At 41.1% G+C, this 18,510-nt stretch overlaps 2 protein-coding genes and 1 pseudogene across 2 annotated transcripts; all 3 read left to right on the top strand.

Moving 5' to 3' along the window:
• The first annotated feature begins 599 nt into the window (after positions 1-599).
• On the top strand, positions 600-6,746 carry LOC135365359 (protocadherin beta-4-like). The gene is given in 2 exon segments (XM_064596008.1): positions 600-3,128; positions 3,130-6,746. Coding segments are annotated over 2 exon segments (2,385 nt in total). The 5' UTR covers positions 600-795; the 3' UTR covers positions 3,182-6,746.
• Positions 6,747-10,348: 3,602 nt separating this feature from the next.
• LOC135365360 (small ribosomal subunit protein eS21-like) lies at positions 10,349-13,930 on the top strand (annotated as a pseudogene).
• A 1,105-nt stretch (positions 13,931-15,035) lies between these two features.
• LOC123842117 (protocadherin beta-5) lies at positions 15,036-18,400 on the top strand. Its single transcript, XM_045871529.3, has one exon. The coding sequence runs from the start codon at positions 15,366-15,368 to the stop codon at positions 17,751-17,753; it is 2,388 nt and encodes a 795-aa protein (XP_045727485.2). The 5' UTR covers positions 15,036-15,365; the 3' UTR covers positions 17,754-18,400.
• The last annotated feature ends 110 nt before the right edge of the window (positions 18,401-18,510 follow it).

The following is an 18,510-nucleotide window of genomic DNA, read 5'->3' on the forward strand; positions in this document are numbered from 1 at the left end:
TCTGAGAATCTGACTGTAGTACTGTTTGATTTCCTTTTAAAATTAATGTGAGTTCACACTGTAAAAGGATTTATAACAAAGCAAGATGCCTCTTCATTCAACTATACTACTTTTTGTATAGCAGTGTAGGGACATAGAAGCTTCCCTTTGAAAAATAGTCTCCCTGAGGTCACGTGACACCAAACACCTTAACAAACTTTTGCATAATCATAAATTCCTCACCTACTTGGAAATAAACAAATATTAACTATTATGAATTACAATTTTAGAAGAATTTATCTCCCCTGGTTAGATTACATAAAGGGGAAATGGAGTTCTTTGAAGTTCCACTGATTAGAGTGTGGGGAGACCAGGGTATCCTCTTGCTTTGTGCTCACAATTACTCTAGCTCATGCAATATAATGTGTAACCTTATAAATAATTCAATTTAATGGGAAAAAAAGTTTGTGAAAGTTCTAAACACTTTAAAAAATAGCTTACATTTGGACACCACCAAAATGTGCTTTGACTTGAGAATATTAATTTCTCAATCGAGACGCAGGGTGGCGCTGCAGGCTAAGATTGTGAATAAAGAGCCCTAAAAAGCTCGCGCACTCCTTTGTTGCAAAAAGGAATCAAAAATACACGCGAGGAGCTTTGCCAGCCGTGCTGGGTTACCAGCGAGTTTGGACTGCGATATACTAAACGAATTTAAGATTAAAAGCAACTTTGTGAGGACTCTAACAAACAAGAAATCAGAATTTTGTATCTCTGTGAGTGCTAGAAGGGATTGGATGTAAGCACCGGGTCTCCAATATGGAGACGCTAGAGAGAATTCAACCAAACAGGCAAGTGATGGTCTTTATTTTGATGGTGTTCTTGTCTCAGGCTCTTGCTGAGCCTATTCGTTATTCTGTGATGGAAGAAACAGAGAGTGGCTTCTTTGTAGCCCATCTGACCAAGGATCTGGGCCTGGGAATTGGGGAACTGGCCGCCCGGTCGGCCCGGGTGGTGTCTGATGATGACAAACAGCGCTTGCAGCTGGATCGTCAGACTGGAGATTTGCTTTTGAGAGAGAAACTAGACCGGGAAGAGCTATGTGGCCCTATTGAACCGTGTGTACTGCATTTCCAAGTGTTCCTAGAAACGCCGGTTCAATTTTTTGAAGGAGAATTATCAATCCAGGACGTAAATGACCACTCCCCAGTATTCCCGACTGGGGAAATGCTCTTGAAAATACCGGAAAACAGCCAGCCAGGGACTCTGTTTCCGTTGAAATTAGCTCAGGATTTGGATGTGGGCAGCAACGGTCTTCAAAAATACACTATCAGCCCCAATTCTCATTTTCATGTTCTAACTCGAAATCACAGTGAAGGTAAGAAATACCCAGATTTGGTGCAGGACAAACCGCTGGATCGAGAAGAGGAGCCTGAGTTCAGCTTAACCCTCACGGCACTGGATGGTGGGTCTCCACCTAAGTCTGGCACCATCACAGTGCGAATCCTGATCATGGACGTCAATGACAATGCTCCAGAGTTTGTGCACACCCCATATGAGGTGCAGGTCTTGGAAAACAACCCCCTGGACTCCCCAGTACTTAGTGTCTCAGCTAGAGATGTAGATGCTGGACACTTCGGGAGTGTTTCCTATGGCTTGTTCCAAGCATCAGATGAAATTAAACAAACTTTCTCAATAAATGAAGTCACAGGAGAAATCCGACTGACAAAGAAACTGGATTTTGAACAAATTAAATCTTACCACGTGGAAATTGAGGCTATAGACGGAGGAGGTCTTTCTGGAAAAGGCACTGTATTCATAGATGTGGTGGATGTGAACGACAACGCCCCTGAACTTATCATATCTTCACTCACCAGCTCCGTCCCAGAAAATGCTCCTGAGACTGTAGTCTCTATCTTTAGAATTCGAGATCGAGACTCTGGAGACAATGGAAAGATGATTTGCTCTATACCAGATAATCTGCCGTTCCTTCTGAAACCGACTTTCAAGAACTTTTACACCCTAGTAACAGAGAGACCGCTGGACAGAGAGAGCCAGGCCGAGTACAACATCACCATCACCGTCACTGACCTGGGCACCCCCAGGCTGCAAACCCAGCACCACATGACGGTGACGGTGTCCGACGTGAACGACAACGCGCCGGCCTTCAGCCACACCGCCTACACCCTGCGGGTGCGCGAGAACAACAGCCCCGGCCTGCACATCGGCCGCGTGAGCGCCGCGGACAGAGACGCGGGCGCCAACGCGCAGGTCACCTACTCGCTGCTGCCGCCGCACGACCCGCGGCTGCCCCTGGCCTCGCTGGTGTCCCTCAACGCGGCCACCGGGCAGCTGTTCGCGCTCAGCTCCCTGGACTTCGAGGCGCTGCGCGCGTTCGAGTTCCGCGTGGGCGCGGCCGACCGCGGCTCGCCGGCGCTCAGCAGCCAGGCGCTGGTGCGCGTGCTGGTGGGGGACGCCAACGACAACGCGCCCTTCGTGCTGTACCCGCCGCAGAACGGCTCGGCGCGCTGCCCCGAGCTGGTGCCCAGGGCGGCCGAGGCGGGCTACCTGGTGACCAAGGTGGTGGCGGTGGACGGCGACTCGGGCCAGAACGCCTGGCTGGCGTACCAGCTGCTCAGGGCCACGGAGCCCGGGCTGTTCGGCGTGTGGGCGCACAACGGCGAGGTGCGCACGGCCAGGCCGCTGAGCGCGCGCGACGCCGTCCGGCACAGGCTGCTGGTGCTGGTCAAGGACAACGGCGAGCCGCCGCTGTCGGCCAGCGTCACGCTGCACGTGCTGCTGGTGGACGGCTTCTCGCAGCCCTACCTGCCGCTCCCGGCCGCGGCGGCGGCCGAGGCCCGGGCCGACCCGCTCACCGTCCACCTGGTGGTGGCCTTGGCGTCGGTGTCGTCGCTCTTGCTGGTGGCGGTGCTGGGGTTCGTGGCGGTGCGGCTGGGCAGGAGGAGCCGGGCCGCGGCGGGGGGCGGCTGCTCGCTGCCCGAGGGCCCCTTCGCGGGCCACCTGCTGGACGTCAGCGGCGCGGGGACCCTGTCGCACAGCTACCAGTATGACGTGTGTCTGACGGGAGCCCCTGGGACTGGTGAGTTCAAATTCCTCCAGGCGGTATTTCCCAGCCTCTTGATGGAGGACACTGAGAGAAATTCAAGAAAACCTCAACTGCAGGAATAGCTTTGTATTCAGTTGAAGAGTGTATTTGGTCAAGTCAGCCTCTCCTTAATTTTGGCAAACCTAACTCCCATTGCAATGCCTTTCTTTTAAGAAATTTTGTTGTCTAAATATGTATATCTCTATTCCAAATTTATGCATGTCCCTGATTGGGCTAAATTTTCCTCCTTTTATTAATATTCATTGGACTTAGCATTTTCAGTTACACTGGTTATGGAGTATGTATATTCTCTATATTTGACCTTCTCTTGGTGATTAGTCTTTCCATAACCATAAATTGCTCAAGTACTTTAGGAAATTTTTATTTAAATCAACTCTTTACTGTCTTCAAGCTTTTGTGTAATTGTGCATTTCTATATATTTGTGGTGTTTGTCTCTACCATTAGCTTTATCTTTAGAGTATTTGAAATTCTTTTAGCTACCTAGGCCTTTTTGACTATCCTCCAGGCTATGCCCCTGAAAAGCCATGAGCGTATAACTTAACCTACTTGTTTCTCTGAAATTGTACATAAACATGCATTTTGATTAAAATATTAAGACACTAAAATTGTGACTTCCTATTGTGAACGCCATACTTGCTAGAATTTAAAAAATGTAATTGCCTGCTACTTACCTAGCATACTGTATGTGTTCCATAAATATGAATATTAAATTTAAAAAAAATATTCTCATTTATAAGCAATAATGAAAATCTTCTATAATTTGGCATGCTCACTAACCAAAACTAAGTCATTGCTTAGTAAAATCCTTTAAAACAATTTCAGAACCTTAAATAAACCTTAAATCCTTTCGAAGGATTCAAGATATGAAGGACATCATATCTTCCTTGTCCTTCCTTTTGCCCTATAAATAGAAGTTCAAGTGTAATTTAATGTGTATGTTTCTTTTGGTTTTCTTGCAGCTTCTCCCCACCTTTCAAAAGAGTCAGAGAATTTCTTCTGAGTTTCGGTTATTCTATTCAGGCCTATTCAAGGTTATTGGGTGATAGGAGATTTTCGCTTTAAATTACTTTGCAGACATGAACATCCTTTCTCAACAAGATGTTTAATTTTTGATGTCCAAGTTATCTTCTGTTCAATGTAGCTTTGAGGTATTTTATGTAAATTTACTTTATCAATTATGCTAAATTTCATTTATAAGAAATGAGCATTATTTTGTCATTTTGGACAATAGAATAGAAATAGGAATTAAGAAATCTGAAGTATAATTGTTTTATGTTGTGTTCAATAAGCAAAGTAAGCTGATCATGTCGTTTCCAACTAAATTTATATCGATATAAGTGTAAAACCTCTTAATTGAACTTTTGGCACAATGTGAGCAATTGAAGAGCTTGCTTTATAATCTATTTACTTTTATTATTTTTATTTATTTATTTATTTATTTTATTCATGAGAGAGCAAGAGAGAAAGGCAGAGGGAGAAGCAGGCTCCCAAGGAGCAGGGAGCCCGATGCGGGACTCGATCCCAGGACCCTGAGATCATGACCCGAGCTGAAGGCAGACGCTTAACCATCTGAGCCACCCAGGCGCCCTAAATATTTATTTTTAAATCTCAAGGGTCATCCTACTGGAATTTAATTATTTGTACTTATCCCTGAATTACTTTTTTTTGTGCTAAGGATATAATAATGACATAAATAAGGAAAACTACTGGTTAAGTTATTCTTGAAACATAACTTTCAGCCTTCGTCCAGTCTAAAAATTGAAATGAGAAAGTGATAAAAATGAGAACAAAATTAAACACTTAATATATACTATATATATATACTTAAATAAACCTTAAATCCTTTCAAAGGATTCAAGATATGAAGGACATCATATCTTTCTTGTCCTTCCTTTTGCCCTATAAATAGAAGTTCAAGTGTAATTTAATGTATATGTTTCTTTTGGTTTTATGTATTTATAGACATAAATAGTACATATATATATAGACAAAAATATGGTAGTCAACTTTAATGATTACTCCATTTACTAGCTATTTAAATGAATAGCTTTTATATATGATGATGAGAAATCTTATTGAAGTTTTCACCAGTATATTTCAACATTATGAAAATCCAAGTCACCCTTTTTTTGTTTATGTCAGAAAAGTCCAATTTGTGTAATTGCCCAAATGAGACTGGCCAAATAAACACCCAAACCCACGTTTATGAATTTCTGTGTAAATTTGTGAATTACTTTGTGTATTATTTTATTGATTACTGTGTGTATTCATAAAGCACAAATCATTCCTTATTCCAGATTTTGGTGTAGAATGGATCAATATTTTGAAATTCAATAATTAAAATTTAATAGTAAGTGTGATCCAAAAAACTTCCACAAAATGCATACCTTATGAAAAATCGGCCAGTTCTATTGTTGTAAAACAAAAATAAAGAATGGAGGCCAAATATTTTGATAATAACGCTCATTTTAATCCTATGTTTTCTCACATGCTTCTTTTATAAGTACATCTTCCCAGTTTTAGTGAAAAATAATTGAAATACATCACTGTGTAAATTTAAGGTATACAGCATGATGCTTTGAATTACATATATTGTGAAATAACTTCCACACACAATAGGTTTAGCTAACATCATCTTTTATATACATCTTTTACAATTCCTTTATTATTTTAGGTACAGCACATAGTGAATTGAACATATGCTGTTTGGGGGGCAGAACTTTTACTAAAGGCACTGTAAGGCCCACATCACTTCAAAACCCCCCCTCTTCCTTTACTACTGAAAGTTGCAAAATACAGATTTTAAGCAGGCTGAGGTTAAAAGTTATGTAGTTGTTTGGTGGATGTCTGCTTCCAGGTAGAATGGATGGATTACCTAATAGCAGAAACAACCATAAAAACTTGTTAAAATTCAGAAATTATATGTTTGAAGCAACAGACAGCAGATGATATAATAAGAACTCAAAGGGATGGGGTGCCTGGGTGGCTCAGTCGTTAGGCGTCTGCCTTTAGCTGGGGTCATGATCCCAGGGTCCTGGGATCGAGCCCTGCATCGAGCCCTGCATCGGGTTCCCTGCTCCGCAGGAGGCCTGCTTCTCCCTCTCCCACTCCCCCTGCTTGTGTTCCCTCTCTCGCTGTGTCTCTCTGTCAAATAAATAAATAAAATCTTAAAAAAAAAAAAAGAACTCAAACAGCTAAGATTTCTTGGAGTTATGAACTTACTTTTACAGTCAGTTTGCCCTGCGGAACTTTGCTAAGTCTTAGAACAGGCAAAAGGCTCCTGCTGCAGGCTAGAGCAACTTCAGTAGCCTTTGGCAGACTGGAAGATTCAAGCCCATGGCCAATTTTTCCCCTCAAGATACTTGTCAAACTCAGGGACATTCCAGGGAAGAAGACTAAAAGCCTAAGTAAAAAATCTCTGAACAGCAGAGTCAGTTTTGATAGTCTTGATACATAAAGATTAGGGTTTAGAACCTGTCATGGGAAGGGACTGTGGAAAATAAACTAAGTTCTCAACTGATCATTCTGGAGTGTTAGGTGCTTATCAGGACTGCAAAGCACCTTGACTAAGCACAGTGCCTGTTTGGATTAATGAAATTTGATGAGACATGTCTCTATCAAGTTAACAGAGGAAAAGGTGAATTCTTTTTGGAAAAAAATAATATCATCTGGATCCTAGAGAGCTTTTTACATAAATATTCCATATTCAGTAAAAAACTACTAGTCACACATACAAAAAAAAACAACAACAACAACTGGTTAACATGAATAAAACCTAGAGAGAAAAAAAACAGACAATACAAATGACCTAAAGAAGAAACAAATACTAAAATTTACTGACAGTGATGTTAAAATAAGTGTGACTAATAGGTTACAAATAAAGAATAGAGAAAATAAATAAAAGAGAATTTCACCAGAGAATTGAAATTTTAAATGGAAATTCATTATAAACTGAAAAAAATAAAATCTGGAATTAAAAATGATTTAGGTAGTTTATGACTTAGTAGACATAAAGGAATACAGGATTAGTGAATGCAAGACAAACCAATGTAAAACATCCAAATAGAAGCATAGGAGAAAATAATGAAAAATACAGAAAAGAACATTAGTGATATGTGGGATATAATGAAAAACTCTAACATACATATGATTGTAATCCTAAAAGGAGAGGAGATACTAGGAATAGACAATAAGCAATGTTTGAAGAGAGAATGACCAAAAATTTTCCAAAATTTGTGAAAATCCTTCACCACTCAAGATGCTTGGGGAAACCAAATCAAGAGAAATAAAATACAAAGTACACCTAGACATATAATAGGAAAGATGCTGAAGACCAGAGTCAAAGAGAAAACATTAAAAGCAAGTACCAAGAAATGACACATTACTCTTAAAGGAGCAACAATAAAATGGAGAGCTGACTTTTCCACATAAATCATGAAACCAAAGGGCAAAGAAATGATGCCTTTAAGGTCATGGGGAAAAAAAAAAAACAGACTAGCACTCTTATATTACCAGAAAATATTTATTTCAAAAATACAGTTTTCAAACAAAAACCAAGAGAATTAATCACAGTCACATCTGCACTAAAAGAAATACTTTTAGTGGAATTCATTGGGCAGAGGGAAAACAGTCCTAAAGGAATCAGACTTGCAGGAAGAAATGAAGAGCAACAGGAAAGGTAAATATAAATTAATATTGACTATAGAAGGCAAAAATAGTAGTTTCTTAAAAGATTTAAAATATATATAAAATTTAAATTCATGACAATAATAATGTAAAAGGAAGATGGTATAGATACAGTTAATGAGTTCTAAGCATTATCATGGAAGTAGTAAAATTTAAAAAATTGTTATACTCTTGTAGATCAAAGATGCATGCTTTAATCTGTAGGATAATTACTACAAGATTAACTAAAACACTAATTGAAGGAAAATGAAAAATAACAAATATCTGAATAATCCAAAAAAAATGAAACTTTAGGGACAAATAAAAAAGATGGTAAATATAAATGAAGAATTATCAAATATTACATTAATTGTGATTAGGTTAAATGATCCCATTAAACAACCAAAAATTTTCAGACTAGGTATGAGAAAAGTTCAACTATTGTATATGCTATCATGTAAATGTGTGTTTGTGTGAGATACAACAAAAAGGTTGAAAGTTAAAAAAATAGGAAAAGATATAATACAGACACTAACCAAAATAAACCTAGTGTAGCTGTATTCATATAAGACAAAGGAGACTTTGAGGAAAGATGCATTACATGTATAGAGATAAAAGAGATGTTTCATAATGATAAAGAAGTAAATCCACCAGTATTATATCAGTTCTAAGCCTGAATATATGCTCATAAGATAATTACAAAATATATAAAGTTAAACTGAGAGAATAGAAATGAAAAATAGACAAATCCACGGTCATAGTAGACTTAATACAACTCTCTTGATTCCTGAGAGAATAAGAAGACATATACACACAAACACCAAGAATAGTAAAAATCTGAGCAACACAATAATCATATTGGAATAAACTGACATACACAGCACACTGGAGAATACATGATATTTAATGTGCATATGAAATATATAAAAATTATCCATATTCTGGTCAAAAAAAAAACCTCAAAAAATTTAAAAGAATTGAAATGACTCAGAGTATGCTTTTTGACATTGGAATTAAGACAGAATTAAAAATATAACTAGGGGGTACCTGAGTGGCTCAGTCAGTTAAGTGTCTGACTCTTGATCTCAGCTCAGGTTTTGACCTCACGGTTGTGAGTTCAAGCCCTATGTTGGGCTCCATGCTGGATGTGGAGCCTATTTACAATGAAATGAAATGAGGGGCGCCTGTGTGGCCCAGTCGTTAAGCGTCTGCCTTTGGCTCAGGTCATGATTTCAGCGTCCTGGGATCGAGCCTCGCATCGGGCTCCCTGCTCGGCGGGAGGCCTGCTTCTCCCTCTCCCTCTCCCCCTGCTTGTGTTCCCTCTCTCGCTGTCTCTTTCTCCCTGTCAAAAAATAAAATAAAATCTTAAAAAAAAAAAAAAAAGAAATGAAATGAAATTTAAAATAAAAATATAACAAGAAATCCCCAAGTGCTTCAAAACTAAATAATATAATCCATGGGTCAAAGAAGATGTAATAGCAGAAATTTCCATATATTTTGAACTGGGTAAAAATTAGGATTTGCTACATCAAAACGGGACCTAGAAGGAAATTTAAAAACTTTAAATGCACATGTTAGAAAAGAAATATTAAAAATCACTAATCCAAGATTTACTCTGAAGAAGCTAGAAAAAGAAGAAATCAAATGAAGGAAGAAAACAGATATAAACACAAATAGATGACAAATAAAACAGGAAATCAGGGCGCCTGGGTGGCTCAGTTGGCTGAGCAACTGCCTTCGGCTCAGGTCATGATCCTGGAGTCCCGGGATCGAGTCCCACATCGGGCTCCCAGCTCGGCGGGGGGTCTGCTTCTCCCTCTGACCCTCTTCCCTCTCATGCTCTCTGTCTCTCATTCTCTCTCTCTCAAATAAATAAATGAAATCTTTTAAAAAAAAAAAACAGGGGGCGCCTGGGTGGCTCAGTTGGTTAAGCGACTGCCTTCGGCTCAGGTCATGATCCTGGAGTCCCTGGATAGAGTCCCGCATAGGGCTCCCTGCCTCAGCAGGGAGCCTGCTTCTCCCTCTGACCCTCCCCCCTCTCATGTGCTCTCTCTCTCTCATTCTCTCTGTCTCAAATAGATAAATAAAATCTTTAAAAAAAAAAAAAACAAAAACAAAAACAGGAAATCAATAAAACTGAAAGTTGGCTCTTTGTAATGATTGATACAATTAAAAATTCTTATGGGGGGGCGCCTGGGTGGCTCAGTTGGTTAAGCAACTGCCTTCAGCTCAGGTCATGATCCTGGAGTCCTGGGATCGAGTCCCACATCGGGCTCCCTGCTCGGCGGGGAGTCTGCTCCCTCTGACCCTCCCCCCTCTCATGCTCTCCCTCTCTCTCTCATTCTTTCTCAAATAAGTAAATAAAATCTTAAAAAAAAAAATTCTTACGGGGTATCTGGGTGGCTCAGTTGGTTAAGGGTCAGACTCTTTTTTTTTAAATTTTGTTATGTTAATCACCATACATTACATCATTAGTTTTTGATGTAGTGTTCCATGATTCATTGTTTGCGTATAACACCCAGTGCTCCATTCAATACGTGACCTCTTTAATACCCATCACCAGGCTAACCCACCCCCTCCCCGCCCTCCCCTCTAGAACCGTCATTTTGTTTCTCAGAGTCCATAGTCTCTCATGGTTCGTCTCCCCCTCCGATTCCCCCCCTTCATTTTTCCCTTCCTACTATCTTCTCTTTTTTTTAAAAAAACATATAATGTATTATTTGTTTCAGAGGTACAGGTCTGTGATTCATCAGTCTTACACAATTCACAGAGCTCACCATAGCACATACCCTCCCCAAAGTCTATCACCCAGCCACCCCATCCCTCCCACCCCTCACCACTCCAGCAACCCTCAGTTTGTTTCCTGAGATTAAGAATTCCTCATATCAGTGAGGTCATATGATACATGTCTTTCTCTGATTGACTTATTTCGCTTAGCATAATACCCTCCAGTTCCATCCACGTTGTTGCAAAAGGCAAGATTTTGTTATGGTGGCTGCATAATATTCCATTGTGTGTGTGTGTATATATATATATATATATATATATATATATATATATATATATATATATATATATATATCACATCTTCTTTATCCATTCATCTGTTGATGGACATCTTGGCTCTTACCATAGTTTGGCTATTGTGGACATTGCTGCTATAAACATTGGGGTGCAGGTGCCCCTTTGGATCACTACATTTGTATCTTTGGGGTAAATACCCAGTAGTGCAATTGCTGGGTTGTAGGGTAGTTCTATTTTCAACTTTTTGAGGAACCTCTATACTGTTTTCCAGAGTGGCTGCACCAGCTTGCATTCCCACCAACAGTGTAGGAGTGTTCCCCTTTCTCCACATCCTTGCCAACATCTGTCTTTTCCTGACTTGTTAATTTTAGCCATTCTGACTGGTATCTCATTGAGGTTTTGATTTGGATTTCCCTGATGCCGAGCGATGTTGAGCATTTTCTCATGTGTCTGTTGGCCATTTGGATGTCTTCTTTGGAAAAATGTTCATGTCTTCTGCCCATTTCTTGATTGGATTATTTGTTCTTTGGGTGTTGAGTTTGCTAAGTTCTTTATAGGTTTTTGATACTAGAAGGGTCGGACTCTTGGTTTTGGCTCAGGTAATGATCTTGGGGTCGTTGTGCTCAGCTGCTAGTCTGCTTCAGATTCTTTCTCTCTATTTCTCCCTCTCTGCCCCTCCCCCCCAATAAATAAATAAATAAATAAATAAAATCTTAAAAAAAAAACTCTAGGTAAGACAAATCAAGAAGGAAAAAAACACCAACTACCAATATCAGGAATGAAAAAGGAACATCACTACCAATCCCATAGATATTTAAAAAATAAAAAGGGATATTATGAGTAACTTTATGCCAATAAACTTGACAATTTATGTAAAATGGAAAACATCTTTGAAAAACAATATACTAAAACTGAAACAAGAAGAAATATAACATCTGATTAGGCATATCTATTAAGTAAATTAAACTTGTTATTAAAGAAACCTGGCCACTCCAATTATCACTAGGGAATTCTTCCACAATACTTATGGAAGAACTAATACCAGTTTTTGCAGCCTTTTTCAGAGAATAGAAAAATAGGAAATGTTTCTCAAATCATTTGGGTGCTAACATAACTTCAATGGGTTATGACATCCAAACCTGAATAAGACATTATAAGAGAGGAAAAGCAGAGGCCAATCTCATTTATAAATATAGATGGGAAAATTCTAAACAAAATATCAGGAAATAAAATTCAGAAATATATAAAAATGCAATAATAAATTATGAGAAAATGTGTTATTTTAAGGATGCAAATCCAATTTAATATTTGAAAATTAATATTAGTCACATGAACAGATGAAGAAAATAGGATTATCTCAATAAATACAGAAAAAGTCATTTGATACAATTCAGCACACATTCATGGTAAAGTATTTAGCAAACTGAAAGTAGGGAACATTCAGACTGTATTTTAAAACCTACAGGAAAAATTATCTTTAATGGTAAATTATTGAAGTTTCCCTTAATTATCAAGAATGAGACAAGGATGCCTGCCTTTACTATTTCACTTCAGTATTATACCATAGGTCCTAACCAGTGGAATAAGGCAAAGAAAAAATAAAAGGGACAATGATTGAAAGGGGAGAAATAAGAATGTCTTTTTAAAAAAAAATGACATGATTGTATATATAAAAAGTCATAAAGAATCTATTGATGATTATGATTAATAAATTAGGTTAGCTATTCCACTGGATATATGGTAGTATACAAATAGAAATTGTATTTCTGATAACAACAAAAATCATAAAATTTAAGATTTTGAGTATCATTTACAAAGTTTAAAAAATATCAAATATCTAGAAACAAATCTAACAACATGTGTAAGACTTATATACTGAAAAACTATAAAATACTGAGAAAAGTTAAAGTTCTAAAATAGAGGGATATATAATTTTCAATATTTGGAAGACTCAATGTTGGGAATATGTCAGTTCTCCCCAAGCACTCTATAGATGGAATAAAATCCTAAACAAAATTTCAGCAGACTTCTTTGTGAAAATCGACAAGCCAAATCTAAAGTTCATATAGAAATGCAAAAGGACAATAAGAACCAAAACCATGTTGAAGAAAAAGAATAAAAGTGGAGGACTTTCTGTGCTTACGCCCCTGGCGGTTGGCAGCTGGAGCGCTCTCAACGTGCAGAACGACGCCGGCGAGTTCGTGGAGCTGCATGTACCGCGGAAATGCTCCGCCAGCAACCGCATCATCGACGCCAAGGATCACGCGTCCATCCAGATGAACGAGGCCGAGGTTGAGAAGATGACAGGCAGGTTCAATGGACAGTTTAAAACCTACGCTGTGGGGCCATTCGCAGGACAGGTGAGCCAGATGACTCCATCCTCAAACTGGCCAACGCCAACATCGTTTCAAAGAACTTCTGAATGGAGATGATCAGGGATGTGGGGTATTTGTAAAGTGGAGAACTTACCTATCAGATAATCAAGCCTATTAAAAAGATATAGTTATTAAGACAATATGGTATTCCAGGATAAACCAAGAGAAAAACGGAAAGAAGAGTCTTGAACAGACCAATGGTCACCTGATTTATAATAAATTGACACTTCAGAAACAAACTAAATGATAGGGAATGAATCTTCTTTTCAAAAGATAGTGCATTTGGATATTTTTATGAAAAAATAATGTAACCCTAACCTCATTCATATGAAAAAAATCAAATTCAGGAAGATCATTGCTCTAAATATGAAAAGTAAAGCAATCGATTTAAAAAAATATACAAGAATATTTTCATGATCTTGGGATATATGCAAAGATTTCCTAACCATAAATGAAAAGTATTGGGGCGCCTGGGTGGCTCAGTCGTTGGGCATCTGCCTTCAGCTCAGGTCATGATCCCAGGGTCCTGGGATCGAGCCCCGCATCGGGCTCTCTGCTCGGCGGGAAGCCTGCTTCTCCCTCTGCCACTCCCCCTGCTTGTGTTCCCTCTCTCGCTGTGTCTCTCTCTTCAAATAAATAAATAAAATCTTAAAAAAATAAGAAAAGTATTGATAAATTAGACTAATGGTAAGATATTTTGTTCATCAAAGATAGCACAAGAGAGTGGAAATGCAAGCCATAAAGTGGGAGAAGATATTTGCAATACATACTTCTGAAAAAGTAATTACATTCAGGATATATAAGGAACTTCTAATAATTGATAAGGAAAAAGGCAAATGTCGTAAATAGAGACAAAAGACAAGTACTTCACAAGAATGTACCCTAATGGCCATTAATCATGTGAAAAAAGTGCTCAATTTAATCAGGGAGATGTTAATTAAAGTTACAATATCATCAGAGTGGTTAAAATTAAAAGACAGTATCAAATGTTGACAAGGACATGGAGCAACTGGAACTGTCTCTTTTTGCTGGTTTCAGTAAAACCACATTTGTAAACTTTTTACAATATCTGTTAAGGCTAAATATATGTGTACATCTTTGCACACAGAGGTCTGACTCCTAGGAATATATTCAACATAAATGCTCACATAGACACCAAAAGATATGTACAAGAATGTCGGTAGCAGCACTATCCAAAATATCACCAAACTGGAAAACCCCAATGTGCATCAACCGGAGAATAGATAAAGAGTAGCACAGTCATACAATAGAATAATATAAAGCACTGAGAATAAAATAAATTAAGACAATATATAACAGATGAATTTTAAAAACATAATGTTGAGTAAAAGAAGCCAAACATAAAAGAGAAATACGACATAAGTCCATTTGTATAAAAGTTCAAAAAAGAAAAAAATCTATGATAATAGATGTCAGAAGCATGCTTACCTTTAGGGGAGAGGGTAATGACCAAACAAAAACAGAAGGGAGCTTCTAGGGTTTTGGTAACATTTTAGTTTTAGTTTAGTTTCTACTTATAGGACTGTGTTCACTTCCTGAAAAATGTATTGAGTTGTACACTTATCACTTGTACCCCTTCTGATATGTTATATTTCAAAATAAAAATAACTTTTGTAAAATTGCAAACTTTTGTAAACATCGGTTAACACTTATTTCTTGAATGTAATCAAATAAGAAACCCAACAAGAAGTTTCTTCTCAAAATGTATTTTATGAAGAACACTGATATATCATTTAGTTTGTTCTGAAAAGTATTACTGCACTGAAAGTTAACAAATGTTTCTTTAGAATTTCCAATACCTAAGAACTGGAGATACGATAGGGTGCACTTCTGTGACTTAAAAGGACTTTGATAGTGTATACAATTTGTAATTTGGAGTGAAATGGCAAATACTATATGCCATAGTAAGTAAGGACGCCTGGTGGCGCTCCAGGCTAGAGTATGAATGAAAGGCTCTATGGCTATCCCGGACGCCATTAAGCTGGAATCAGAACAATGAGCGCTTCCTAAAAGAAGGAAGCATTTTAGTAAGATCTAGCGGCAGTTATCTTCAGAGAGGACATCATTCTAGGGCGAGTCGTCAGAAATATCTAAATCGAGGTTATTTAACCAAATCATCTGGGCTGATTGTATACAGAGTTGAAGAAACTGCACCTTATTGAATTGGGTCTGAGCAATGGAGACTGCGCTAGCAAAAACACCACAGAAAAGGCAAGTTATCTTTCTTGCTATATTGTTGCTTTTGTGGGAGGCTGCCTCTGACGCAATTAGGTATTCCATGCCAGAAGAAACAGAAAGTGGCTCCTTTGTGGCCAACCTGGCAAAAGACCTGGGGCTTAGGGTGGGGGAGTTAGCTACCCGGGGCGCGCGAATCCATTACAAAGGAAACAAACAGGTCTTGCAGCTGGATGTAGAAACCGGGAATTTGCTGCTATATGGAAAACTAGACCGGGAGGTGCTGTGCGGGGCGACAGATCCCTGTATATTATATTTCCAGTTATTACTGGAAAACCCGGTGCAGTTTTTTCAGGCTGATCTGCAACTTACGGATATAAATGACCATTCCCCACAGTTCCTAGACAAGGAAATGCTCCTAAAAATCCCAGAGAATGTTCAGCCAGGGACCATATTTCCTTTGAAAATAGCTCAGGACTTGGACATAGGTATCAACACTGTGCAGAACTACACAATCAGCCCCAACTCCCATTTTCACGTTGTCACTCGTAATCGCGGAGATGGCAGAAAATACCCAGAGCTCATGCTGGACAAAGCGCTGGATCGGGAGGAGCAGTCTGAGCTCAGTTTAACCCTCATGGCGCTGGATGGTGGGACTCCGCCCAGGTCCGGGACCACTGCAGTCCACATTGAAGTCGTGGACATCAATGATAATGCTCCTCAGTTTTTACAGTCGCTCTATGAGGTACCGGTTCCCGAGAACAGCCCCCTAAACTCCTTAATTGTTGTTGTCTCTGCCCAAGATTTAGATGCAGGAACAAATGGGAATGTAGTCTACACTCTATTCCAAGGCAATGAAGTTACTCAACCATTTGTAATAGATGAAATTACAGGAGAAATTCGTCTGAAAAAGGCATTGGATTTCGAGGCAACTCGATACTATAACGTGGAAATTGCAGGCACAGACGGCGGGGGCCTTTCAGGAAAATGCACTGTAGCTATAGAGGTTGTGGATGTGAATGACAACGCCCCTGAACTTACCATGTCGACGCTCACAAGCTCTACCCCAGAAAACTCACCAGAGACTGTAGTGGCTGTTTTCAGTGTTTCTGATCCAGACTCCGGGGACAACGGTAGGATGGTTTGCTCCATCCAGAAGGATCTCCCCTTTCTCCTGAAACCCACATTCAAGAACTTTTACACCCTAGTTACTGAGAGACCGCTGGACCGAGAGAGCCAGGCCGAGTACAACATCACCATCACCGTCACTGACCTGGGCACCCCCAGGCTGCAAACCCAGCACCACATGACGGTGACGGTGTCCGACGTGAACGACAACGCGCCGGCCTTCAGCCACACCGCCTACACCCTGCGGGTGCGCGAGAACAACAGCCCCGGCCTGCACATCGGCCGCGTGAGCGCCGCGGACAGAGACGCGGGCGCCAACGCGCAGGTCACCTACTCGCTGCTGCCGCCGCACGACCCGCGGCTGCCCCTGGCCTCGCTGGTGTCCCTCAACGCGGCCACCGGGCAGCTGTTCGCGCTCAGCTCCCTGGACTTCGAGGCGCTGCGCGCGTTCGAGTTCCGCGTGGGCGCGGCCGACCGCGGCTCGCCGGCGCTCAGCAGCCAGGCGCTGGTGCGCGTGCTGGTGGGGGACGCCAACGACAACGCGCCCTTCGTGCTGTACCCGCCGCAGAACGGCTCGGCGCGCTGCCCCGAGCTGGTGCCCAGGGCGGCCGAGGCGGGCTACCTGGTGACCAAGGTGGTGGCGGTGGACGGCGACTCGGGCCAGAACGCCTGGCTGGCGTACCAGCTGCTCAGGGCCACGGAGCCCGGGCTGTTCGGCGTGTGGGCGCACAACGGCGAGGTGCGCACGGCCAGGCCGCTGAGCGCGCGCGACGCCGTCCGGCACAGGCTGCTGGTGCTGGTCAAGGACAACGGCGAGCCGCCGCTGTCGGCCAGCGTCACGCTGCACGTGCTGCTGGTGGACGGCTTCTCGCAGCCCTACCTGCCGCTCCCGGCCGCGGCGGCGGCCGAGGCCCGGGCCGACCCGCTCACCGTCCACCTGGTGGTGGCCTTGGCGTCGGTGTCGTCGCTCTTGCTGGTGGCGGTGCTGGGGTTCGTGGCGGTGCGGCTGGGCAGGAGGAGCCGGGCCGCGGCGGGGGGCGGCTGCTCGCTGCCCGAGGGCCCCTTCGCGGGCCACCTGCTGGACGTCAGCGGCGCGGGGACCCTGTCGCACAGCTACCAGTACCAGGTGTGTCTGACGGAAGGCCCCGGGTCAAATGAGTTCAAGTTCTTGAAGCCTATTATCCCCAAATTTCCGCCCCATGGCGCTGTCGAAGTAATAGAGGGAAAGGCCACCTTCCGGAATAGCTGTGGATTCAATTAGGGATCTGATCATAATGCCCTGTGTTTTGCCATTTATCTCTAATTTCCCCAAATACCAAGTTTGAGAACGTCACGGAGAAAAACCCCACCTTCAGGTATGATTTCCCTTTTGTAGTAAATTTATCCTTTGAACTTTATCTTGTCCAGTTTTGAAAAACTGAATTCTATGTCATGGCATCTATTTACACAGTGCCACCCCAAATCTAAGCATGCTCTTGATTTTTCTGAGATGTTTGCTCCTGATGGTATTTGTCAGGGTGAGCTATTTTAATGAAATCAAATATTGTTTTTCTCTGTATTCTATTCATTTTTCATCACACTCCAAGTGTTTTTGATGCTAAATAGCAAAAATAAAAATGTTTTTACATAATTTTGTTTTCAAAGGAATACATGCACATGATAACAAATGTAGTGTGTGAGAAAACCTGACAAAAAGCAACAATAATCTGGGCACCTGGGTAGCTCCAGTGGTTAAGCCTGGGCTCTTGGTTTTGGTTCAGGTCTTGATTTCAGGGTCAGGATCTGCCTGTGTGGGGCTTTGGCTCAACTCAGAGTCAGCTTGAAATTCTCTCTCTCTTCTTCTGCCCCTTCCCACCCCCCTGCGCTCTCTCTCAAATAAGTAAATTAAAAAAAAAAAAAAAGCAACAATCTTCTACTCTTCTTTCCTAGCTCTGATCTACACTGGCAAACATTTTGTTAAACAAACATTTTTTATTGAACTATACATACAGAAAAGGGAACAAATCCTGACATCAGCT

This window comes from Mirounga angustirostris, unplaced genomic scaffold (genome assembly GCF_029215605.1).
Source record: "Mirounga angustirostris isolate CCGP_5_RB_7025 unplaced genomic scaffold, mMirAng1.0.hap1 SCAF_7, whole genome shotgun sequence".
NCBI lineage: Eukaryota > Metazoa > Chordata > Mammalia > Carnivora > Phocidae > Mirounga > Mirounga angustirostris.